This window comes from Ciconia boyciana, chromosome 1, assembly GCF_034638445.1.
Source record: "Ciconia boyciana chromosome 1, ASM3463844v1, whole genome shotgun sequence".
Taxonomy (NCBI): Eukaryota; Metazoa; Chordata; class Aves; order Ciconiiformes; family Ciconiidae; genus Ciconia; species Ciconia boyciana.
In genome coordinates this window covers 89,723,081-89,750,087 of record NC_132934.1, presented here as the reverse complement: position 1 = coordinate 89,750,087, position 27,007 = coordinate 89,723,081, and the positions used below count along the sequence as shown (strand labels likewise).

Here is a 27,007-nt window from a genome sequence, read left to right as displayed (position 1 = left end):
TAAGTAGTTCTCCACTTTCTTCTCCAATATATTGGCTTTATACATAGATACTGTAAACAATGAATTTAAATATCCCCACTGCCATGCTGATGACTTACAGAAGACTGTTCTAACAGTATAACCCCATTCCTCTCAAGAACTCCACAGAAATTTAACTGTACCTTAAGCTTCAGGAGGCATGTCTACAGTATTTTCAAATCAACTTGGTTTCCACTACATCTTAACATGTAGCACTAGCTAGTACATTCTCTCATGTCAGACACTACATCCAACTCCCCTCTAAATGTCAAATAATCCAGCTTCAAACCAGGCTGCACAAATGGCAACAGCTAAAAGCAATTTAAACTTCAAGTGAGACATAATTCATTGCATAATACTCATTTAGTCCCTGAGCTTGGATTACAACCAGAACATAGGTAGTTATGAACTTTAAAATGAGAAGGGGATTCCCCTAAATAGACTGTGAGCATTCCTAATATGCTAGAGGCAACAACAAAAACTATTAATGCCACTTAAAGAATGGTAGAAAACTTGGACAAACCAGACAAATTCAATACAGGGTAGAGTTTCTTTTCCTCATGGAAAACATTCAGGAAAAAAGTTGATGTTGATATATATATATACAAAATGCTTTTTTGTACCAGTCTCAAGTCTTAAACAGGAGAGAAACTGGAAAACAAGTCTGCTGGTATAGAAAGTTCCTAAACCAAATGCAATGCAAGTCAAGACAACTCAACATCTGATAAAGTTACATGGCTGTTCTAGTTACTACTAGCCACAAAGAAACGTTCCATACACATTCATGAACAACTAAATTAGTATGTCTCTATTCATTCATTCCAGCCACTTTAGTGGTCTGAAGGCAAACAACTGTTCTTTAAAAAGAACTACGAAGGCTTTCTCTTCAAGCCACAACAAAGGATGTCTCCATATATGCCAGAAAGTCCCCCTCAGCATGGCTGAAGTTGGTTGTTTGAGGGTTTTGTTGGTTGTGTTTTAAATCATGAAAGCCTCTCGGCTTTAATTTCTCATATATATCTTATAACAAGCAGAAAAACGAAAAGGATCTCTTAGGTCCCCAAGTCCAACTTCTTCCTACTATATTGTATAGCCCTGAGTGTGTACTCAATCAAGGTAAGTCTTTAAGATGCTTACCTTTTCTTGGGGAAAGCTATTCTAAAAATCTCTTTTTCTTTGGGTGGGGAGAACAGAAAATAGAGATTTTTAAGACAGAAAACACATCCTTTTATAACTTCAGTGTCCTTGTTTTTACACAAGCATTGTAGTTGAGGGAAGTAAAAGCAATAATTAAACTAATGTTTGCTCACTCCGCCCTCAAAGTATTTACACAGGAAAAAAAATACAATCAACATCCTCTCTAACTATTTTGCTAAAGACAAGACAAATATAATCAGTTTCACTTCCAGGTTCACCTTTCCCCTGATAATCCTGGCTTGTGCTTCAGACTGAATTCCCCTTTTGTGGAGCCCAAGTGATCAGACGGGCATGCAGTACCCCACATGTGGCCTCAGTGGCAGCAACTATGACCCCGCTCATTTCCCCATCTCCACTGGAGTACACTACCCAGAATCACTTACCACATTTAGAGCTGTATTGTTCAGATGTCCCAGTCATACCGACATCCTTGTGCAAAACCTTGTCCGTGCACATTTCCAAATGATAATCTTTCAACATATGAGCTCTCCATGTTACATCATGCTATTTCTAAGACACTGGCCACTGAAGTATTCCTGTACATTATTGTACTTTCATATTAGAGAAAGTAAGAATTTGTCCCACGTTAAAGAGTGTTTAAGAATAGAAAAGGCAAGATGCACTGAAAAAAGAAGAGTATAAATTTTATTGCTGTTTCTCAGGTTTTCTTGAATGACTTTAGACTTCATATTCTCTTCCCACTGGCAGGAGTTTGAAGAGTGGTACAATGAAGTATTTCTCCTTCACTCACAGCCAAGGCAACTGTTCTTCTCCCCTATAACCAAGCAGTGGTTTTGGGTACACCAAAAATTAATTAAAAACTTCCCAGCTGGCTCCACTGATCTACACATGAATTTTTGTCCAAATCTGGAAGCTTAGTCCATTTGCATATACTTTACCACCATCTCTAAAGAGCTCCAAAAGCCAGTATCAAAAAAGTTCTGAAACATTTCAAAAAAAGCAAACATATTCAAGACATTAGTAGGATCTGAAACTTCAAATTATCATTGCTTTCTTTTTTAATCCAAAGGTGCATTGCTGCGTTCTTTAAACCAGACCCATTTTCAAGTTTGCCATTTCACTTACTCTTTTCCCCTCAAAAAACATTTTTCTATTTGTAAAACTTATTTGCATAAAACTGAAACCCACAAAAAAAACCCCTGTGAGTGTAACATCAGCTAAACTCTGGCATTACAAACAATAAACACAACATTTCCCAGGGATAACTCCATTAGAGCGCTGTGGTTCCATGCGGTTTCAAGCACAAATACTAACTACAACAAAGGTAAAGGAGCAAGAAAGTAAGATGTGACCATTTAAACCAAGAGTCATTATACAGGAAGACAACTTACTAATATTTTGACAGATATCGAAGAGAAGGAACAAGTACTTCTCTCCAGTTTTTCTTCTCCATGAAAACGTTACTTCAATAATAAGATCTGTATTAACTTACAACTTTAGTTAGCGTACCAACTGTCTCATACTCTACTAATGCATCCTGAACTCAAACACAAGCTCAGGGAAGAGCAATGGGGTTTGGAGGTTTTTTTGCTTGGGTTTGTTTTTGTTTGTTTGTTTTTTCAAACTTGTCTATTTTCAGACAACTTAATTCATCTGAATAATTCCAGTAAGGCAAAAAGACCACTTGGTTAGGCTCTACTTTACTTCTTTCCTAGCAGCCATTTCTGATGCCAAGTTATTCTGTTGACTTCTTGTCACCACCACAGCATTGAAGCTGAAGAGTATCAACAGAAGCACCCCAGTGTCTCACTGCTATCAACAGGGACAAGGAACAAGTTTTCCACGATACCGAAGTTGCAAACTCTTCCATCATTCAGATGATGACAGCTGTGGACAAAAAAAGAACTGTACAGCCTGCCAGTCTAAGCCATCTAAGAGATGGACTATTTTGCACGTTTCAAAGTCAGCGCAAACACTAAGCACAGCCTTAAGCAAAGCATACTGAAATGAAGTACAACAGTCTCCAGCAAGAGCCTCTCTTGCAGCTAACAGTCCAATCCTTTCATCAGCCAAAGATTTAAAAGGGAAAGAGTAAAAGGCATTCTGGACTATCATTGTACCTTGGGAGGACTTTGACATAAGGCTTCAGGGTTATCATTTCTTCTCTCTCATTTGAGCAGATTAGAAGGAAAAAAAAATTAATTTGACATCAATCTATTTTTGCATATTCAAAGTCACTTGGAAGATGGAAGCAAGGCATCAACAGAATTTTACAAAACAAAATTATAATTTTAAAAGAAGTTATATTAACAGTAGTTCAGGATTCAAGCCTTCCACAGTGACCTCATATGTACACTAAATAAGACTAGTTTTGAGAGGTACAGAAAAAAAAATCATTTGTTTAGTTCTACTCAAAGTTTCTGCACCAAATGGGAAACCATGTACCAGTCCAGATGATAATTTTTGCTCTAAAGTATCTTTATAGTTTCTCATGTGAGAACTCTAGACTTAACAGTTTCACACATCCCTCTTACTTGTACATCAAAAAGCTAGGTCTAAGTCAATTAAAATCCCTAAAATTTTTAGGGAATAAAGAAGTGACAAAAGGCAATACTTTGATTTTCAAGGTCCACATCAAATCTTTGACCTTTGAACCAGAGCACTAATAAAATCAAAAGAATATATCTATCTATCTACACTCCATAGATGTACAAGATCAAGAATTTATTTTCTTCCTTGGCTCTTATCCTATGCAACATCCGATTGCTACACACAATCTTCAGACACTTGCCCATTTATTAAATAAAAACTAAAGTGACTACTGTGAATAGACAATTATGTATTAAGGGATGAATATTCTTCATGCACTGGCATTAGATACCAAAATAACTTACAGTATAAATAAATTCTTTTGGGCACATACCTCCTATCATAAGCTTGGTACTTACACAGCTACTGCAATATGGTCCTGGTCTATGCTTGAAGCTCTGAGCAGTTCTTCACTTGCAGTAAATTCTTTTGTGTTGAAGTAAGAACCACAGGATCAAAAACTGAAGGAAAGCATGTTTTTCTCAAGGCCCACATGAAGCAAGCTCTAGAGATCCCCCCACAGAAAGTCTGCGGTTCTCAACTACAGTACAGGACTACCAAACTAGAGCTAGAAAATTAAACTAGAGTTTCATTTGAACAGCACTTATGTCAAAAAACAAAATTCAGAGGCAATTTAAACCTCTAACTAAAAATACAGACTCCCCAACCATACTAAGCTTTTCCAAATACAGTACATTTACCTAAACTCCAAGGCTAAGGAAGTTCTTTCAGACTAGATACAAGGAAGAAATTTTTAAGTTGAGGGTGGTAAAACACTGGAACAGGTTGCCCAGAGAGGTGGTAGAGGCCCCATCCCTGGAAACATTCAAGGTCAGGTTGGACGGGGCTCTGAGCAACCTGATCTAGTTGAAGATGTCCCTGCTCATTGCAGAGGGGTTGGACTAGATGACCTTTAAAGGTCCCTTCCAACCCAAACTATTCTACAATTCTTTCAAAATTAGAGCTACGTGACAAGGCTAGGACAAACCATTGCATATGCTAAATTCCCAGACTGAAGCTAACCTCTCTAAGATAATCTATCTAGCCTTTAAGTGTTAAAGCTGTGGCCAGTTTCACAGATCCTCATCTTCACATGCACTAACTGCCAGCAAGCTGCCAGCAGCACAAGCCTACTTCATCCCAAGGGAAGAAGGAACAGGATCGGTGCACTATAACTGAAATTCATCCCAAGACCATGCAGAAATAACCAGAATGACAGAAAATAAGACTGTAAGGGACCACAGGTTGTCTTAATTAAAACTTCTCCAAACTTCCATATCTAAACTACCTGGCAAACTTCTTCATTTTTAAAACTGCCACTGCCGGGAATCTGACAGTCTTCCTAATCTATTACAGTGCTCCCATTTTTCTTAAGGGTTGACTCAACTAACTTAAACCATGTTTGCTGCAGTTTAAGCCCACAGCTTGTTCCATCTCCAGTGGAGAAGACAACAGCTTAGTCTCTTCTTTCCAACTATCTTTACCGTATTTAGAGAATGTTATCAGAAGAAATCTCCCTTCAGTCTCCTTTAAAAGAAGTCATCCAAAGTGCCTTCAGCTTTCCCTTAGAGCACATTTTCTAGATCTCTGATCATTCCCCTTTGCCTGCCCCCAGTACCATACCAAAACTAGGTGCTGCACTTCAACTTCGGCTTATTAGCATGTTGAGAAGTGAGAAGGCTAACTTCATGTATTTTACATGACATTGCTGTTAATACACCCAGTAAAAAATTTGCTGGTTTTGCAACATTGGTTGATTCATGGCCACTATGCAAACACCTAACTTCAGGTTCTTCTCTGCAGGTCTCCTGCCTTCCTGGTTATCCCCCATCCTGTTATCTGCACAGCCAAGCCTTACTGAAGACTAATAGACTACATCTGCCCCTGCTAAATTTCATCCTACTTCAGTACCACTGCTTTGTCAAGATCATTTTTAACACATGCTCCTTAGTCCTTGGAGCACCTCTGAAAGGAATGCAATCCGCGAGTCTAGAAAGTTTACTCAGATCAGCTGCAAAAAAATTTCCTACTACACTTAAGAAAACTCTGCAGAACCCCCTTGACCCATCCTTCTAGTTTGACCACAAGTCCTGACTAACTTCAAAGGAACATTTATTTTATAATGGCTGCAGACCTTTCTTAGACAAACAAAAGCCTGAGTTTCTGCCAGGATATATAAAATAGTTAACAGTGTGAATGTGAGCACAGACAATATAAAGACATTTCATTTGTGAGAATAGACATACTGGGTCAGATCAAGGTCTTGCCTAATCCACTTTCCTGTCTTTGAGAGCAGCCATAAGCAAACACCCAAAGAATAACACCACAGCAATTAACAGGAGGTATGCATATATGCCTTAAGTTATATATACACATATGCCATATATTTTAAGCACATTCAGTAGCTTTACCTAACAATAAATTACATCATTCTCCAGCACTGCATCTTGTTGCCCGTGTCCAACATCAGTTTATGGGAACAAAGAGCTCTCAGCTGCATAAAGCAAAAAAAAAAAGTGATGCTGTGACTGAATTACTGGGGGAAAAATTAACAGTATTCCATAGAAGTACACACTTGAAGTTTAGTGGATGATGTGTTTTTAAACAAGCACTTTCATTCCACACAGTTGACTCCATTTATCAGCATGTTCCATGTCCAATCGCCTTTTAAGAGGTTTGTTATGTGGTCTACATATCCTTTTCTTCAAACAGCAGCCACAGGGTGGGTCACTTCATAAGACTCTGGAGTACCATATTTTTTAAAACAGCAGTTTCGAATAACTTCTAGAGGATTTCAGCTATTTCTCTTTTAGTAGCAAAAAGGAATATTTTTTTCTTAATAGTATGCCAAGATGAAGCAAAAGTGATTCATAACTGCACCAGCCTACCTTCCCGCATCCTACAGAAGAAAGTGCACTCTTGAACTTTCAGTAGCAGCACCGACTCTTGAGTCAGATCATCCAACTTCCAATATGTTACTATAGTTCAGCTCCATTTTTCACACCATTTGAGGAGATACACATTATATAGTCTATCTCAAGACATCCAAAGAGGTACAAAGGAGAATACTTCATATATAATTTACAAATCTGGTAGAACGCTGGTATTATTGCATTAGCTCTTTGTATTTTCATTTTAAAAGGGGGAAGGTATTATGAGGTAGTTGTATATTTAATGTTTCATAATTTACTTTCCACGCAAGCATAAAAACTAGTAATAAATATGGCAGAGCTGATTCCACACACAGAATAATTCCATACAGGAGGGTTGAAGAAAGTGATAAGAAACAACAATGGTCAAATCATCACTACCTGACTCACTGCCTTTTTCTTTAAGTATATGAGTGAGTTTCATATCAATACAGACAGAATGAGAAATCAAAGTAAAACAGCAGAAGAGATGCCAGGATCAATTCAAGGAATTTCAACAAACAAATCTCCAGGAGTTCATTAACATCTGCTCTCTTCAGTGTCAGATGAAACCTCATTATTCCTCTTCATCTGCAGACAAATTCCCCACCCCTTTATTAACTATTTTTCCTGACAAAATCCTGGACATTATCTGAATTTTTAGAAATACTTGCCATTGTTCTCTACTACACTTAGAAATAACAGGTCTTTCAAATATACTCATAAAAAATTGCATCTATAGTCTCAAAGCAAAACTGTAATACCCTATGTACAGCAGTCTTCTAGAAATCCTAGTCCTCAGTGCTGATACTTTATGTAGTAAGGAGAACAAACATCCTGCATCAGTTCTACAATTTAATGGACTACCAATGTATTTTTCATACGCTTCTTCCTCATATTTCCCAGAAAAATATTTGACATACTAGCACACCAGAGATGCCAATCCTACTAGCTCCCCCCCTCCCAGAATTGCTTACTCCATTCACACAGGCTCAAGGCATACCTGCAAAGTACTAGGTGAGGCCTGCTCACCCCCACAGATGAATCCATACACCAGCAAAGCCCAGTGCACCATGACTTTGGGACTTCACTGGAAGCACAGCAGTACACAAGAATACTGGGAGAGGTGAAAGCGCCACGTTACAGAAGACACCAGGCTGCACAGTAAGTGCAAACAGCCAAAATAAGCAAGTTAAAACCTACATGTTACCAGCCTTCCCAGACACTCAAACAAGAAAACCATGAGCAGCTTTGAAAGTAAATATAAACTTTTGTACTCATACCTTAAGGCGCAAAATCAACCTACCCAAAATTTAGAACAAGAAAAGGCCACAGGTTTACAGGATTTCTGTGACAGTATATGCTACATTAGCACAAACCTAGCTTGAAATACCAACAGCATTGTCAAATCCCCATACTTTTTCCATATATTAGTCATAGCAACACTAAAGAAAGAATGGTTCAATGTAATGCTTGAATCACCTAGTCAAAAAAGTGACAGAGACACTACAATTTCCTTAAAAAAAAAAAAGACAGATGTACACCTACTATAGGTGTAGGGTTATAATTGGTTTGGGGTTTTTGGTGTTTGGTTTTTTTGCTTTTGCAATATCCTGAAAAATCCATGGGTATTGAATCCCAGCATTCAGTACAGATTGTTACAGGTTCACTAATTAGTGCTGCAAACACTTGCAAAGTGCATCTCAAGCCTCCCCCTATATCAAAAACTTTTAAACTCATTGAATGAAAGCAAAGTCTTATTTTAAAATCACTTAGTGACTATGTCCCTACTTGGAAACTAACCTCTTATGAGTTTTAAAAATACTCAATTTTATAGCCACATACACACTAAAATCTTGACAATTTATCAAAGTCAGAAATCTCATTTTCTACCTTACCAGTATGTTCTTTAACAATTGGCTTGCTGACAACCTAAACGCAAAATCTGCAACCAGGAGAGAATTCTCCCATAGTCACAATACCCAAAGGGAAAAAGGCATTTAGAGTCATAGAAGACAGCACATTAGGTTGCAATGCAGCTTCTTTCAGAGCTCCCTTAGAAGCATCAAAATTAAATGTTAATGCTAGTGGGATAGGACATTACCAAGTCACAGAACGTATCATGTGAAGTCAAATGAGAAACAGGTTCACTATTTCTGACAAAACAATTATTGTTCAAGTATTAAAACATTACTCCCAAGTTTGGTCTGCAGAAATGTAATTAGTCAACCCCGATTTGGCAGAACATTTTAAAGCAAGCTGTAAAGGCTTTAAAGCAGAAGCTCTAAAGCAAAGCTTTCACACATGGTCTAGGTTTAAATTCCAGATCTCAGAAACCTAGATCATCTCCTCCCCTCCATATCATATTTCTGACAATGCATATGTGTGTGTCTCTCTACACTCACAAATACACGTAAAAAGTAAGAGAGTAAAAGGAGCTGCTAGAGGACAATTTATCGTGATTTGTTCTCATCTGGAATCTACTGATTTTGACCTGGTCTGCTAGGAACCCTTTGATTCCAGCTACTCTAAAAAACAAAACAAAACAAACCAACCCAAAAAAACCCAAAACACCCAAAACAAAAAAACCCACCACCACCACACAAACCAGAAAACAAACAAAAAACACCAAACCCCAAAAAACCCCACCACACACACAAAACACCCCACCCAAAACAATGCCCCCACAATATCCGAATAAACTAAGAGGCATATGTAGCTACTACATGTTCTAAAGTAATTCTAGAATAAATTTACATTTTGTAATTATGCCACCAGGTAAGAATGAGGTATTTTGAAATGCAGGCAGTGTCATTGTCTCAATATGAGTATTTCTGAATTATCATAATTATGAAAAGTTATGGACATAGCATAAATATCTCTGCACTACTCCCTTTTAGAGTTGGCCCATTATAATCAAAATTTACAGTCAATCATGAACTGCTCAAACATTACCAGTGAAAAAATAATCTAGTGTATTATAAAAAAAATCCACAGGCTATTGCATAAAGCCAAAGCATTGACACCACACAGAAAACAGGCTTGCTGCCTCATGAATATCTATACCTGTCTGCAAAATCCCACAGGCATTTCAAATGTGCCTCCTGGGAAAACAGCCGCCATTCTTTTGCTGTCACAGATCCCAGCAATGCCCTTGTCAGCTTCCATGGACACTGAAAGCCAGTAACTCCAGCCGAAGAGAAGCTTCAGTACATCGAAGCTGTACCTATCATGAAATAGGAGAGACTTGCAGATTTGGCAGCATTCATTACCCTGTGAAGATCTTCTATTAAGCCAACTACATTTCTAAAACACGCTCCGACTGAATGACATTCAGAGAATTTCCTCGTGAACTTTATTACTCAGATATGTAAAGAGTCCAACAAACATACTCAACTGCCATCCCCATGTCACTTGCATAATAAAAATCTATACACAATCCCAAACTAACTCATGCCTACTGCACTGATCAAGGAAGAGCAAGCTCAAAGTTGAGCTCAGTCTGAAAACACCAGTACCTTCCCTTCTGGGGACTGCAATCAAAGACCTCCCTGCCCTCCCACTGACAAACATCATCTGAAGTTTGGGCCCAAAATTTCTGGAATAGTAAAGTTCTCCCACTCTGCACAAACCTCATGCTTTTGTCTCTAGTACGTTCACTAGTTGATCCACTAGAAAACAAAACCAGACAAACAGAAAAAAACCACCTAGCTTTCCATGGGCCTTTAAAGCATTTCCCCAAGACTCAAATCAACTCTGCAGTCCGTTGTGGTTACTAAAACATGTAATCCAAAATTAACAATTTTTGCAAACCTATTTCAAAGTCTCTAAAACTGAAATTTGATTAGTAAGGTTTCTCTGTTCTCTGAGAAACACAGAAAAAGCATTAATTTGCAACTACTACACTGCATTACACTATACATACCCGTGGCTCCCAAGCCAGTACGTATAGTCATGAGTAAGACTGCAAGATTAGAAGTGAAACAGTCAACAGATATGATCTTCTCAAGGACAACATTATTTTCCGCTTCTTTAGGTTTCAATTGAGCAATTGTATATATAAAGAAAAACTATTCCAGAAGCCTTAGATCTACTCACCTGCAGAAAGTATGCCTTGCCAGAAAGCTTTTATTCTCTCAGGAAGGCACAGAACATTCTTTCTGATGCTGATACTCAACCTCCCACAAATGTGGGGAAATTCATTTATAGCTATGGACTTAATTCACAGGGATACAGACCTGTGCCAAATGATTCATGTTTACTTGGCCAACAACCAAATATTCTGTTTATTTAGGCTGATGAATTTGTGTCCCCTTCCTCTCTCAAGGAATCCCACTCATACAGGTCAATTCATTGTGCTACTTTTTTTTTTTTTACAGATACTTAAAACAAATGAAGCACATGAGAGATGGGATACAAATAATAATATAGGTTCTATGTAATGGTTTGCAGCAGGGGGTGAATCAAGAAAATCAAACAGACTGGCACTATCAACTGCAACCAAATAGTTTTTCTTCTTTCTATGCTGCAAAGAAGAATTTTATTTTTCTTGCAGTAACAGTCACATTTTAGTTTATCTTTCTGCAAAACATTCTTGGCCTGCCTGAAAAAAAATCAAACAGTTGCCTGCATTCCTGGCAAAGGATACTTCTTTGAACTACAGGGCTTGTAGCCGACAAGAATTATATTCCTACTAAAAAAGTCAAAAAGTCACAAAGTTCTACAGTTGTGGCTGTAAGAAGTCTGCCTTGGCTGGAAAAATTCAGCTGCTGCTTCCCTTCTGGTTATAACTTCAGAGGCAACACCCAGCTTCTCTCCTTTTAAGTGCTCTGGTCCAAAAGCCTGTGGCAACTTTTACCGCTACACTCAAACACTTATCTTCATGCATGCACAGCAGCACAGTATTCCTAAGTCCCATACACCCTCTACAGCATTACTTATCCAGTGGTATCAATCAGGAACATCTTCCCTTTCTCTTCTGATCAGCAGGTCTCTTATTATGATCATCTACTATCAGGCACTTGGACTCCCACAAGGTTTCTTCAAATCCGCGCAACTGCCTGAAGAGACACATCGAGCAACGTACCTATACCGCTACATGTTCCTGTGATATATTGAGACACTTTCCAAACTCAAAAATAAAATGAACAGAAGCTACCTAAACAAAGGAAAAATACTCACAGCTATCTCTAAATAATTCAACTCAACCTTATCATAATACCAGCATAACAGTCATTCACTACTTTCAACATGACTACATTGGTCATTATAACCTACAAAGCAGGAGACGCTTGGTCCTATTCAGACTTCTTGCAAAGCTATGAAACTATATTTTTCTTAGCTGTAAGTTCTTATTTACAAACAAGCTAAAGTGAATTTCCTATGGCAGGCACCAAAGCCCTCTGCAACCCCATAGTACTATTCCTTCAGCTAAACTGACTCCATGTTACTGACATAGAAACCTTGCAAATCATCAAGCAATTAATCACGCGGAAGATATGTGGCAACTCACTTTCACCCAGCTAATATCAAGTCACTAGCCAAGAGCATGTGCAGGAAGCACTGGTACTGATAATAGCCACTCAGTTGATGAGGCTAAGCCAGAAAATACTGGGTCCGCTGCTATGGAGAAGTGGCAATACTCTTGGCAAGGACTGGTGATATCCCTTTCAAAAGGAGCTGTTGCTGTAAGGCTTTTGCTTAAAAAAAGCCCTCAGTGCTTGACATTGACAAGCTATCTTACCACTTTTCCCTTCTTCCATTATAAGACAGGCTAGGTGAGAACACAAATTGCCTTAAATGCTTAGATCTACTTCCCGTCTGCAAGAGATAAAAGTATAGAACGAACTGCTTTGCTTTATTTCCTTTTCTGAACAACAGACAAGTCACCTGTGGCAAGAGCACCTAATGAAAAGACTCTTTGATAGCACTGATCATACAAGGAAAAAAAAAAAAAGAAAATCACTGTCCACTTCTTTCAGAGGCACATCAGCATGACTTCTGGGCATCCACATTTTTGACAATTCTCAGAAGCTGATATAGAAATGCTTTCAGTAAGGTCTCCAACATGGATTTCTGTTGAAATCATCTCATCTCTCCTACTGCACAGACAGAACATCACACAGCAGCACTGTTAGAGGATACAGGATTGAGTCAAACATGCGCTGTCTCATGGACTACACCTAGATAACTGACCTTCTCTCTACAGCATGGTAAGCCGGTACAGATGGGGGCAGGAGGGATTCTGAAGATTTCGTGAAAGCAGTTCTTCTACCTATAGTGGTTATCCGAATCTAGTTTGCAAAAGCTTCACATAGAGCTTCATTTTAAGCTTCTATTTAATGAGATACAGCAGCACTGACCAGGAACACTTCGTCTGAGCATGACTATGATGTTGTAGCCATTTCTCACAGAGGTGTATCTTGCTACCATGTCTCACACCTTTCTCACCTTAAGACCAGATTGCTGCAATGCACTCAATATATGGCTACACTTTAAATCAATTAAAAAATAGAAAGTGGCATAGACCATCCTGCCTCCAAACTTACATCTTCCCCAAAGGCAGTATGCAGCACTTTGGCAACAAAATCCATCCAATGAGAAGTGCCAGGGCGGTTCCTGGTTTTGCACCTAAAGAGGGTTTGACCTGTACAGCACTCTATGGGTTTGAGCCTTTATGTCTGAGGGAGTATCTTTTCTTGCCACATTGTAAAAGCTGCAATTAGCATTTATTTTCAACATACATAAATGAAAGAGCATCTATTTGTGCAGCTTACTGAAGGAAGTGCTGACAAGACAAAATTGTGGATTTTCTACGGACTTGGGTCAAAGAAAAATGAGGAGAGCTGTTTTTTGAGGCATTTAAACTTTCAATAAGCTCCTTTTCATAGCTGCTTGACTTTAAAAGTTTTGTACATCTTTCAAGGCTGCACTGGGCTGATGCTCATTATATTCAGAAAGCAGCCAAGTAACTCCACCAGCCACAGAGCTTCTGCAGGAGACAGCCACTTTAGCACTTCCCACACTAGCTATGGGTGACTAAAAGTCCTCAGAGTAAAGTTACTTTTTTTTTTAAAAAAACAAAAACAAAAGGGAGAAAACTCCAGAAAAATGTTCAAGTCTTAAGTCTATAGAAATTTCTGGAAACTCAAAGGTAACAGACCTTCCAATTTAAAACAGGACTCATCAAGTCACTCAAAACGAAAAGACTCCAACAGCTTGAACAAAGAGGCTGCAAGTGTTCTCCAACCAGCTTCCGTATTATTAGCTAATGTGTTCAAATAACTAAGGGGTTCAGCATTAACTCATTTCAGAAGACGCTAGAGCTGGTCACAGCACAAAGCTTTAACTGCAGGCTTTTTGCAGATACAGATACCCTATCGGTTTTCAGAATCTTCTTCGCATCACTCATCGATCCGGTTCAAGAAAGAGCATGGGGTGAGGGAACAGCAATAGCCAATATCCTACAGATTTGTATCATTATGAAGGCCTGCGACGAGTAAACTGGGCACCAATATTGGAAAAATCCTTTACATTCTATCTAAAATAGCGCTTAAAGATATAATACATCAAAATTAAAGAACTCCTGGGGCAGTAGAGGGAAACCCTTCAGCCTGTGGGGTGGTCTTCAGCAATATATGCCGAAGAACTACTTTTCCTATCCCCCAAGAAAAAGATCAGAGTACATAAACCACCATTGCTTTGCGATACCTACAAGGCCCTATCAAGCTAACAGATAAACTAATACAACAATTTCCAGAGCCAGGATGCATACAGGCAAGGAACATACTCCATAAGCCATATGGGTTTCCACAGCTGTGTAAACAGGTGAACAAGATGGTTAAAATATTGCTTAGAAATATGAAAGGTGAATCAAGTAACAATACAACAGGGGATCAGCTCCAGGAAGTACTGTGGGGAAGAGGAAACGTGCAGAATAGTGATGGAAGGAGAAGAAAAGGTTCCAGATAAACCCCAATATGTCTTACAAGGAAAAAAACAACCAAACCACCAACCCACAGAAATAAGACATGGGGGACACAGCAGAATAATTAGTCAAATTATCATTTGACAGATTCCATTGGCAGGCCTCACTTTTTTATTAGTTATTTTTCTGCTCAACTACACCTAATGACATGAATAAAGGGAAAACAGTTTGGCAGCATTAGAATTAAGTACAGCAGACATGTTTTATTCCTTTTCAGACTGAAAGGCATGACTTTGGGGCACTATAGCATGAGACGCTTTTCACTGTAGCACACATGGTCATTAGCTGACCCCATCAGTGCAATTTTTTCAAGTTTAGGCACGAGGAAAGCTATTCACCCAGCAGCAGTCGAAAGCTGGACAGGGCTAGGATCAGCGACGGCCAGACACATAACACTCAGCAGGCTTCTGGAAGGGAGTGATCTTCCTCTCTCCAGCAAGGAGAGCAGGATGGGCGGCTTCCAGTTTCAGAAACCAATTAGGCAGAAACTGCTATCAAAGCAATAGAGAGGGCCCTACCCTAACTGGGTTGAGAAACAGAAGGTGGCATTATCTCAATCATCTTGCCAGTTTCAACAGCCCCACTCATTCCTTCCCACTGAGGTTGCCCAGGGTGCTCTTTTTCAAGGCTCTCCCTACACACCTACCTGGACATCACACAGTATCAAATTAAACTGTCACTTAGACACCACATACTACCTAAAAAGCAGTCACTTATGTCCTGGCTTGTGGAGTGGCTACTAACAGAGCAACAAACTCCCAGACTTTATTCCTTCATGAACCACTTTTTAAAGAGCCATTACACTAACAAAAGATGCATCATGCTCCAATGCCAGCAGTAGCACCACGTGTGAACAGTACACAGCAATATAGGTTTACCAAGCCATGGTGCTTTTGGGAGATTATACAGTACAAAAAACAGTGAATCTAAGAAGAAAACAAGAACTTCAACAAAAACCAAGTTTGGCACCACTGTAACATTCTTCCAGAGAGTCCAAAATGAATTATTACAAGATTGCCCTTTAGATTTTGCAACCAAGAGTATGTGTACCACATCTGAGTTAGCTAAAGCAAATAAAATTGCCTTCCTCACCCTCCAAGTTAACAAATTCTGCATAACCAATTACAGAGCCATGACACTCGCACATGGAGCAAAAAACTTTTCATGGCAAGCGTTAGCCATGACATTATTTACTGCAGACCAACAAGATAATTGGCTACAGTTACAATAAGTACTGCTGTCTACAAGGACTTGGTGTTACTTGAAACACTTATTTTCCAGAAACTCAGGGAAGGGGAAAAAAAAAAACCAACCAAAAATCAATTCCACAGTCATTAGATGAAAATTCTCAAGCTGCAAACTTCGAGACTTCTATTTTTATACAGATATTTTTGGTCATGTGTTGCATGACTACCCTTTATATTTCAGGATTATTTTTGTCCCATTTGGGAAACAATGTACATCTGGAAGCAATGCAAGAACAACTAGGTGAAGAACAAAAGAAAGCTTCAAGCTCATACCTCTTCTCTTGTACTATCAACCAGCAGGTTGATAGTATCAGCAAGTGGAAAACTGGAAGCTCAGCTCCCTCCTGTTGAGGGACAGCCTCAACACAAGGAGCACACGCACTTTTTTTGTGCAGGGAAAGCCTACAAACCAGCAATACAGACCTGAACAAAGAATAACCTTCTTCAGAATTACTTCAATGTAGAAATCCATATGGTGGGGTGGAAAGAATGGTGGAGTGATTTCAAAGCCACCAAAATATAAATAGAGAAACAAAAAATAGTCAGATTGCAGAAGGTACTCTTGATGCTGGTATGAGTTGAAAGAGATACAGGAAGGCCACAGGGTTCCTACTCTTGCAGAGATGTTAAAACCACCCTTGTAATGTCTATTACAGAGCAATGAGAGCAGCATGCATGGGAAGTCATCTTTCCCAACAGCCAGAGGAGAAGCAGCTGTTGGTAATCTCCCATCCTTTCATTCAAGGCTCAGGCTTTCTTACCAACTTCTGAGAACAAAGTCTCATAAATTAAGTCTAATAAATTACACAGGGAAGAGATGAAAAATCCTTGCTCACTCTTTTTCCCCCATATACCTTGGGGAGAAGAGCAGTCACCGTACAGTTCTAGTACTGCTCCTCCCAGGTAACACAAGGATCAGTGAGCCCTCCTCCACTACTTTATCAATCCTTTCCTCATCGCTTGGATCCGTCCGTCCTAGATAACTGTTGCAGTGCTCAGCCAGGAGCAGCAATAGCTGCAGAGACACCAGAACAAGAGTGACTTCATAATTTAATTTCGCCGCTACTCCTGGCTTACAAATAAACGCAAAAAGGTTGACGTCAAACAAGTCAGGTTTTGCTCCCTGATGACTCGGAAAAGACCTGCACCAAGACAGAGGTACTAAAGACGTCCAGACTCAAAAGATACCAATCCATCAATTTTCACCTACCTCACAAGGACTCTTTTGTCCCGGCTTTCACTCAAAGGGGCTCAGAATGTAACTAAGCATTAGTTTGTAAATATATAGCAAAATGGAAGAGCCAAGCAAACTCCCCGTTCACCACACAAGTGATTTTTTGGTTTTTTTTTTCTTCAAGCACTCAACACTGCTAATAGATAACTTGCTACATCATGCCATAAGATGCTACCAAAACTCACGACAACCAGAAAAATATAACCCTTCCTGGGTAGGAATTTTTCTCTCTTACAAAGCAAAAAAAAAAGTTAAACTTCCTGGACTGTCTTACATGGATGTAAATACTGAAAATATAAACTGCATTTCCCACAGAGTCCTTGTATGTGGTTCTCTTGCTTTGTTCTGACATTTTTTTCCAGACAGCAGAAGGACCAGGAGCACATGACTAGAGCGACTGTGGGGGTTATCACAAGTGCGTGTGCTTTATGCTACAGCCTTTGTTTCTCCCTCAGTGTTATACACTTGGGATTGAATCATATTTGCAAACTTGTTAGTCTGCATCAGTTAGCACCCTCTTCACAGGCAAGCATCTGTCTAGTCTTTGACCTCAAATAAACGGGAAAGGAGCATCAATGACCTTTCAAGAATCAAGCTGTAGAGCTTGAATAAGACAAATTTAGCTGCTGAGAATGACAGGCCTAGGTCTCGCTTGGTTTAGACAGCCACCTGCAGAAATACTGATCAACAAGACCTGCTTCCTATTCCACACACGCATAAAGTAAATCAATAAATTAAAATGGAGTCACCCACAGTTTTTCTTCATACAAATCAAGAATCCTTAATAAATGCTAACGCTGGACCTGATCAAACATACACTCTTATACTGCTAATATGGGTTAACTGCACCCATGGTTTTTGAAGCGCTGCAGGCATGCTGATCATGCAGATACAAGGTAGACTACAGACCCCGAGCCAAATGCTTTTTTTCAAGGTTTCAACCGCAGTGGAAGACATTTCGGTGCAGAAAAACGTCAGAATTTCTGATCTATCAAAAAGCTTACAATCTTATAACACTTTGGCATGAAATGCACAAGACGATGTGATATATGCACGCATGCACACACAGAGCCATGTCAGGTGTGGCTGTACGCAAGTATCAAATAGATCAATTGAATGGTAATACATATCAAGCATTCCAGGTCCCATAAAGATGCCACCCTGCGTTTCCGTAAGAAAAAGCAAAATACCTCTGAAAACTACGCTATTAATATGAATCTGGTAGAACAATTTAGTTGTTAATATGAACATATTCAAATCAGGAGTTAAGAAATTCCCTATTATAAACATATAGCAAATCTGTAGTGACTCAGAACAGGCCCTTTTTCCATTCGCACTTTGCATTTGTTCAGATTTAACACATTTTTAATTCACATAAACCGGCTAATCCCACAAGCTAGAATATGAAGGATGGGCATATATTAAACACAATTTCCAACATGCCTGTGCAGAATAAAGCACAGGCCTCATTCTTAAAAATACTCCTCTGATCAGAAAACTGGAAAAGGCATGCCGAGCTTGAAATACCTACTCCATAGGCTCACATGTCAAAATAACCATTTTCTTATCCCCTCTATTGAGCATTTTACCAGAGCCTGGAGGATATTAGAGAGACACCTTTTGTAAGCCCCCCTCCCCCCCCTTTTTTTTTTTCTTTAAATGGGCTGGACTAAAAGGTGCTCACACCCGATCTACGGGTGCATGGAAAAAATCTTCCAAGCTTTCTCCTTCAGACCCAGGAGTGCTTAAAAACACATAACGAACGTGAATGTCACGGCCCTACCTGTGTGTCCACAATTCGTTTCCTCCTTTCGGGGGGGCATAGGGAATAAAAAGGAAATACAGGCTACGGAGCTCCCAATCCGTTTCACAAAGGGAAAAAAAAAGGCTTTTTAATTAGCCAGAGGCCGCTTACAACGCTGGCAGCGATGAGAGGCAAAGGAAAAGGACAAACCAACCGGCATTTTTTGTCCAGCAGGCCCCAAACGAAGCGGCGGCGTGCGCCTATTCAAGGTTAATGGGGGGGGGGGGGGGGAAGGGGAGAGAAAGGGAGCTGCCTCCGCCGGGGCTGGGGCCGCTCGCTCGGCCCCCGGCCGGGCTCCCGCCCGCCGCCTTACCGCCTCGGCGAAGGGAGGGGGGAAAGCCCCGGCAGGGCCAGACAGACAGCCACCCCCCCCCACCCCCCCGCGCAGGGCGGCAGGATACTCACGGCTAACTTTCATGCTGCCGAAGGCCGAGGGCTGCTGCACTGGCTTGCAGCTCTCCGCGAAGGAGGTGGTCCTGGGCCGCCCGGACATGGTCTCCCGCTCCTGCTCTGCCCCGATCACCTCTCTCTTCCTGCCTTCCCCCTCCGCCTCGCCCCGGCGGCTCGGCGGGCCCGCCTGCCGCTCCCTCGCTCGCTCAGCTGGAGGAGACGGGCGGGACGCGCCACATGAAACGCCGGCCCCCCCCCCTTCCCCCCCCCGGGGAAGCCCCCTCCCCTCTCGGTCTCTGTCGCGCTCTTCGCCCGGCTTCTTCTTCCTGCTCCTCACGCCGCCCGTTTCTCACAAAACCATCCTTCCCGGCAGCGCCGGTGGGTCCGAGAGCCGCCTCCGCCCAGTCCGCAGCCCCCCCGGCGCCGCTCCCGCTCCTGCTGCCGGCCGCGAGCGAGGGGGGTTTGCTAGGCCTCGCTGCCCCCACCCTGGGCGCCAGTCACATGGGGCGGAGGCTCACGGCCCGGCTCCTCTGATCCCGTCGCTGGGTTTCTCTTTTTTCTTTTTCTTCTTTTTCTTCCTCCTCTGTCTGCCCCCTCCCCTCTCCTCTTCTTTCCCCTCGCCTCTGAGGGAGGTGGCAGGGAACGGGACTATTTTTTTCCCGGCGGAGGGATCTCGGGGCTCCCGGATCCGCCGACAGGAGGTGATGCGAACGCTCGCAAGGGGATCCGGCAGGGGCGGCGGGATCCGCGGCGGGCGGAGTAGAGGTGAAGCGGCCCGGGCGGCCTCGCTCACTCGCTCGCTGAGCCTTCTCAGTGCGGCGCTGAGGCGGCGGCTCCGGCGCGGCTCCTCATTCCGCCCGCAGGGGCAGCTGGCGGCGGCTCAGGCTGGGGACGCTGCACTGCGGGCGGCGGCCGGCGACGGCGGTGCAGGCCATGACGGCGGCGGCGGCTGCCCGGCTCCTCCTCAGCCGGCTTCAGAGCGCTGGCGGCGGCGGCGGTTGTTCCTGCTGCTTCCCCGGGCGTCCAAGGCACATGGGACTCGCCCGCGTGGCTGAAGCCTCCTGCCGCTCCCTCCCGGCGCCGGCTGCCTCCCGCCGGGCCCCCCTCCCCGTTTCTGCCGATCAGTCCCTTTGTCCCCGCTGCTGCCTCCGCTGCGTGCCGGGCTCCTGCTGCTACGCTCTGTGTGTGCGCCAAAGCCGCGCAGCCGCCTATGTCCGTCGCCGCCCTACGCTGCGGAACGGCCCTAAGTGCCTTCTGTGAATACCCAGCCGAAGAGCCCGACGCACTCACTAGCCCCAGCCCGAGGCCCTTACGGAAACATCCGAGCCTCCTCGGGACCAATCCCAAGGTCGTTACGGAAATGCCTGTAACGGGTCGTAACCAATCACGAAGTCATCACGGGCGCAGCCGAGTCTCCCCGAAGCGAAACGGAGACCCAATCGGAAAACGCTGCCGCCGCCCTAGCAGCGCCGTCGGGGAGCCAATAGGAAGGAGCCCTCTCTTCCGGCTATTGCTGGACCAACCCGAAGACAGCCGAAGCGGGAGAGCCAATCAGGGGGCGCGCTGCCTTTGTCACACAGCCCCGGGGCGGTTTCAAGCCGCAGCCCGAGGCGGAGAACGGGCGCGGGCTGCGATTGGCTTCCGCGGCGGAGCGCTGCGATTGGCTCGCGGCGATGAGGCGGCCCGAAAACGCAATCCAGCTCTTCGAGACGGACCAATCTCTAAACCCGGGGCCGCGGGCAGCGCCCGCTCCCGTTGGGGCACGGCCGCTCACCTTTATGACCTCACCGGGCGCGCAGGGTGGGGCCGGGTGGGAGGGAGAGAGGAGCGCGCATGCGGGCTCGCCACCGCCCGGTGCCGTGGGGCTCGCCCTTCGCGCCTGAGGGGAGGCAGGCGCCTGAGGGGAGGCTCCCTTCAGGCCCTGCCCGCCCTGCGGTAGGCGGCTCCGAGGCCTTTCTCACTGGGAGGCAAGGTGGCTTGGGCAGCGCAGGGCCGAGGGAGTGGCGCAAAAGAAACCCTGCCCGAACGCCCCAAAATAACGGGTTTTGTGCCTGAAACCATCCGGGACTAAGTTCCTGTGGGCCTGCCTGCAATCCCTCGTCAAGCTGTGAAAGACAAAGACGTTGAACCAGCCGTTGCTACAGCGTGCGGTCATCTGTAGGCCTTTGGTGTGGTTGGTGGGAAAATGTGGCTGCCGTGGGAAAGGGGTAGCGATGTGGTGAGGTGACTTGTTAAAAAAAATACGACAGCAGGATGCTGGAAGTCGCAGCAGTGGCACATGAAGCAATGGTAAACCTGTTTTACAGAAACTGATCTGAGCATTGGGGAAAGAAGATTGAGACTCTTAGAAAGTTCTCCCAATTCAGCTGTTATCAGCAAGACCTTCTTACAGGAAACACAATTTGTAGTAGAGCCGCTAAAACGGCCCTTGTACCCACATCTCAGTGCCACCATGAGTGGATTTTGCTTGGCCCTGGCCAGAGTCCTAGGCACTGTTCTGGAAGAGTTCAGTTCTTCGTTCTTCAGGGCTCTGAAGCATCCCCAGGGGCATCAGTTCCCAGCCCTGGCAAAGCAGGCACTGGAGTAATGCTCCCTGCTGTGACCTCAGTAAAATTACTCGTCAGACCTCAGCAAAAATTGAGCACCGCTTGCTTATGCCATTAAAAAAAAAGAAGTGTTCTTGCCAGAATAGTTTATACCACAAACAAAATAACTTGGACTAGCAGAAGCACTTTTTGCCAGTGTTAGAGTCTAACTAAGAGCTGCTGCTTTCTTTTCAAGGCATGAAAATATTGCCAGATTTTTTTTTTCTACTTTTTTTTTCAGTCCCATTCTGAACGACATTGCTATGTGAGCAAACAAAGACCTGGCCAAAGGCAGCTAAAATTTATCCTTTACAAGAGCTATTTTCCAAAGCAGAAAACAAACCCAGTCTCTCAAAATGGTCCTGTTCAGCAGTTTGCTCACCCCAGGGTGCTTGGTTTGCTGGAAATCTTTTTTCCTGCCTGATAAATGATGAATGGTTTTACCTACTACAAAGGACCTGGAATTGTTTAAGGTTTGATTCATCATGAGCTACCTGTGCAGCTCTGTACAGCTGTAAACCTGACAGTTGAGACTGGTGTGCCCTAACAAGGACTAAAAGAGACAGTCTGAAATCACAGTCCTGGAGTGGTACTGCAGCCACCCCAAACCACCCTACCGTACTCATCGTTCCAGCCCCCCCTCTGAGACACCACTGTATCGAACGTTGCTGAGACATAGTCTCAGTAAGCCACTAACCATGAAAATGACGTTTTCTCTCTTGTTTTGGTAGAGCTGTTGACCGCAGACACGACTATTTGTCAAAAATTAGGGCTACAGATTGGATTAGTTCTCTAAAGAGCAATCTTACATAAAAAGACAAAGTAAATATGCAACTAGGCAGTGTCCAGCTCTCCTCTACCTGAAATGCACTACCAGACATTCCTGTCATGAGCTTGAAATTATTTTTCTGGCCTTAAAGCACCACAATGCCAACACAAATAGCATTTTCTTATTTTCTGACAAAGATCTTCCCAAAGACTACATAAACAGGAGAACTAACTTAAGAGAGGCAGCCAAGCTTTGTTATTGAAAAAGTTGGCGGACTGAAAAATAGCAGGTGGGGAGGGTGAGCTCTTTGCTTTAGCATTTGTTGTTATTCATAATAGTAGTAAATAAAAATCAGACCAATGCATAATATACATTGGCAGTGTCCGTTTGAAAAATGTCCCTTAAAGCTTTGTGGCGAGTCTGAACCTGATAATGCAAATGGGAAATCAACTTCATTCACTTACAGAGAGCAAGGCTACCTCAGGAAAATGGCTTCATGCTTGTCGTCCCATATATGGTATAGCCCTTCCCTAAAATCAACAGTTTCCTCTTCAGTACCAAAACAATTTGTATCAAACCCAAAACTTTTGGTTACTGCTAATCTCCCTTTTCTGAATGCTAAGTCAATCCATCCACTTGGGGAATGCACACTACAAAAATCCCAGCTGCTCTATTTCTTATTAGGCAATCCTGCCCACGTTTCCAAGTAATAATTAACCAACCAACTCACCAAAGCCTGTCCATTCAAGTCGTAGTGTCTTCCCATCTACCAGGAAGCCACACAAGTGTGCTTAAAGGAGGATTATTATTTATTTGAAGGGACAGGAAACTATAAAGCATCTCCAATTTCTGTTAGTGTTTTCATAGATTCTTTCTTTAGCTACTCTCAGACTACTCTCAGAAAAACCTGAAACACGCAATAAGGACATCTGTTAAACTTTCATCCTCAATTTCAAAAATGGACTGACAAAATCATTTGGAAGAATCATGACTGAGCTAGTTGCTTTTTTAGACTGAAGGATTCTCTTTTGACAACATTGCAAAGTTCATACTTATTTTTGGCCCCTTGGCTGATGAAATGACCTCGCTTCAGAATCTACAAATATAAATAGAATTGGCATTTAAATGGTCAGTTTTCACAAGCAAGAATAATCCAGTGTCTCAGGCATTAATATTGTTCCAAATCTGGATGCAAGGGGCAGTTTTACAGCTGCTGTATTTCTGTAACATCCAAGTTCCCAGGGAGGCAGCGTGAAAATACGAAGCATCTGATAGAAATTACTGAAGTGTTATCTCTCTGAAATGCCATAAGGTGGCAGTGAATTGGAAAATTGGTACTATCTCTGGGTAGAACAAAGCTTTAAGGAGCTCAGGAGAAGAGGAGGGGAGGCTTTTTTGTTTCTTTAGGGGTTTCAATTTGTCTGTTTACATTTCATGTATCACCATAAACTTCAAATCTAATAATCTTATTCAGTTGCTGAATAGGTCTGCTCCAACATGCACCAGTAGACATGTTCCTGCACAGGGAACTCCTGCTTTTTCTTTCTCCATTGCTTCCTTTTTGGGTGATCGGCAGGAAAATTTTCTGTTTGCTTACCTTGCAGCTCTTACTGGGTTCATTCCACCAGAAGCCCCGGTGAGAGGGCTACCTCCACTAGCCTGATAAGGATGCAATCATTCAAAGCTGTGTTGAACTTTGTTATGCTAGTGAATCAAAACAATATTAATGGATCTACCAGTCTTGCATCTAATTCCTTAATATTGCCAAGGGAATTATCCACGGAACAATTTAGTGAGATATTGTAATGGCTTGTCTCTTGTTTGATTGGCATGGGCAAACTCCATGGTTATGGTTGAATTTTAACTTTTTTTTTTCCAGTGGAAAAAAAGAGATTGTAACAGTAACAAATTTACTGTCTGCCCAGCGTTAATGATTAGACAATAAATCCTGAAAAGTGGTTTTGATTTTTGTCCCAGAACAAAATCCGAAATAATCTGTGTTTAGAACGTACCAGTTGCATTTATTTTTCTGAGCAGGACAGAAGTTTTTAATCCTGAGAACCCGGCCTTTTGCAATGATTTCCTGTCACAAAATATGTCATCACCAACAATTGCTTCAGAGAACAACTGATGTTTTGCTGATGTGGATGTGCGTGGGTGCACCTAGGCCTTGCAAGACTCCAGGTAAGTTTGCCAAAGCCAACAGAGCCAAGTGGTCTGAACAGTTTAATATAACAGGAGCTATGGACAACTTCCGTTTCCCAATTTTGCAGCGCAGTCGAACAAGCAGAGACACCAAATACAGGTTCATGGTAACATTGCAACACACAGAAAAACATCCGTGACTCACCAAGCAGGCAAATGCGTCCTTCTGTGGAAGTTCTCCCCACTGATGTTCTGCACACATTTAAGGTTGGTCTTACCCACTGGCTCTTGAAAGAGGCATCGGGTTTCCCACTGTGCCAGGAGAACATCTTGTTCAGTTGGACAGTTCCCCTTGCTCCAGCATTTGTCTGACCACACCTTTTTCATAAATAACCCTGGAAAGCCACAGTGTCCAGAGCCAGGGAAGCTCTGTCAGTCTAATGAGCCTTTCACAAGTCTTCCAGATGTTTGTTTTCTGGAAAGCAAAAATTATGCCCGTTTCCTCAGGAGTTTGAAAGGGTTCAAATCTAGAAAATTATTGGGCTCTTCTGTGTGCATCACCTCCCTCACATTAGATTCAGTCAAGCAGCCCAAGACTGACAATCATTTGCTTTCTATTTGTATTTTCCAGTGCTGTCAGCAGGTCTGTTTCTGAAAAGGGGATACCAAGGAGCAGATGGGTCATTCTTAACAGCAGGAAATGAAAACGACCCCATTCCCCAGAGTTTACTGGGGTTCTCTGTACTGCAGTATTGGTGGAAGGGCCCATAAATGTCCAATGATCACTATTTCCCTACCTCCCCAATCAACTTCCAAACCGGCTGTTGAGGAGACTTTCTAAATAAAGAGAGTTAAAGCCAGCCTGGTCCCTGAGGCCTTCAGTCCATTCAAGAAAATCTTGTAGAGCTAGGAAGCCTTAACTTGAGACGGGGATTAGGACTACTCTTTAGCTGGGTCTTGGTAGACATGTGGGAGAGGCATGGGCAGGGGAGAAGACCCAGGCTGGGTTTCCAAGCTGTCACAGTGACCTAGAAGTTGTACAGGGAGCCAAGCACAACAGCCAACAGAGGAGATTTTTCTCCACTTCCTCCTTCAGACAGATGGGGGATGTTGCAGCAGGGTGATGAGGTTTACTGTGCCTTCTCACAAATACAGGAAGAGGATTCGCTAGTTCCTATTGAAATAGTTTTCGGAAAGAAAGCATTGCATACAATGCAAGGTGCCAACTGGAGAAAGGGCCGTTGGGAATAGATGTCTGCATCATCAAAGAAGCAAAGAAAGCAGCAACACACCTGGTGGAGCCTGCCTGGGATGCTGTCCTTGCCGCAAGGGTTCCCTGCAGACCGAAATTACCATCTTTAGCTGTAATGAAATGCTCATCCAGCTCTTGCTCTCGCAGCTGCTTTTACCCTGACTGAAAATAACTGCATGGGTACAGGTCCCCCCAGGACAGCCAGCTCCCTGGGGGAGAAAGGGGACAATAGCGCTTGGTGGGTTAGAGCCATTCTTGATATCTGCAAGGCAAACTGTGGGGAGTATAATACACTCATGTCTGCAGAGAGGAGCAATTGCTCTGCAATATACAACATATAGCAAAATAGTTGAATAGAGTCATGAAGCCTTGGTCATTCTACATACATCAGCCACAGCAGTGAACTTGCACTGTTGTTGTACATCTTACCTATGAACTGGGGGTCTTTAGTTTGCAGCCCAGAATTAAAGGTGGTGATTCTCCTCAGAACCTGGGAGAAAATGCACAGTTAATTATGAAGTGGCCAAAAATGTAACACTATTTTCATTTTGTTCATTGAGTTTTTGCCAAGCACTCTAATTGATTTAATGATCCCTGTCCCTGGCTGCTCACTAATCACCATCGCACACTACTTCCTTCATTTTTGGCTTAAATGCTGCAGTCTTGCATTGTACATCTGGTGTTGACAGCTGCCATTGCCCTGAGATGGAGAGACAGCTGGTTTTAAAATGAGAGCTCTCTCCCAAATCTCTAAAACATCTGGGAAAACATGGCACTGAAACTGAGTTATCAAATATAAAAATTTAGCAAATATGTGGACAGGTTAGGGGGCCTGCAAACACAAAGCTTAAAAGTAGGCAGAGGAATCAGAACAGAAAAGACTTACTGCTGTGTCTTTAAAACATGAGTCCTGGGTGTTT

General features: G+C 42.7%; 1 protein-coding gene across 2 annotated transcripts in view; it reads right to left on the bottom strand.

The window, feature by feature from the left end:
- Window positions 1–20,292, bottom strand: part of GSK3B (glycogen synthase kinase 3 beta) — a 154,020-nt gene extending 133,728 nt beyond the window's left edge. For both annotated transcript variants that reach the window (XM_072881570.1, XM_072881579.1), the window contains exon 1: window positions 19,352–20,292. In XM_072881570.1, coding sequence (XP_072737671.1) covers window positions 19,352–19,439 — 88 coding nt within the window. In that variant the 5' untranslated portion in view covers window positions 19,440–20,292. The remainder of the gene's footprint in view (window positions 1–19,351) is intronic.
- Window positions 20,293–27,007: the final 6,715 nt, after the last annotated feature.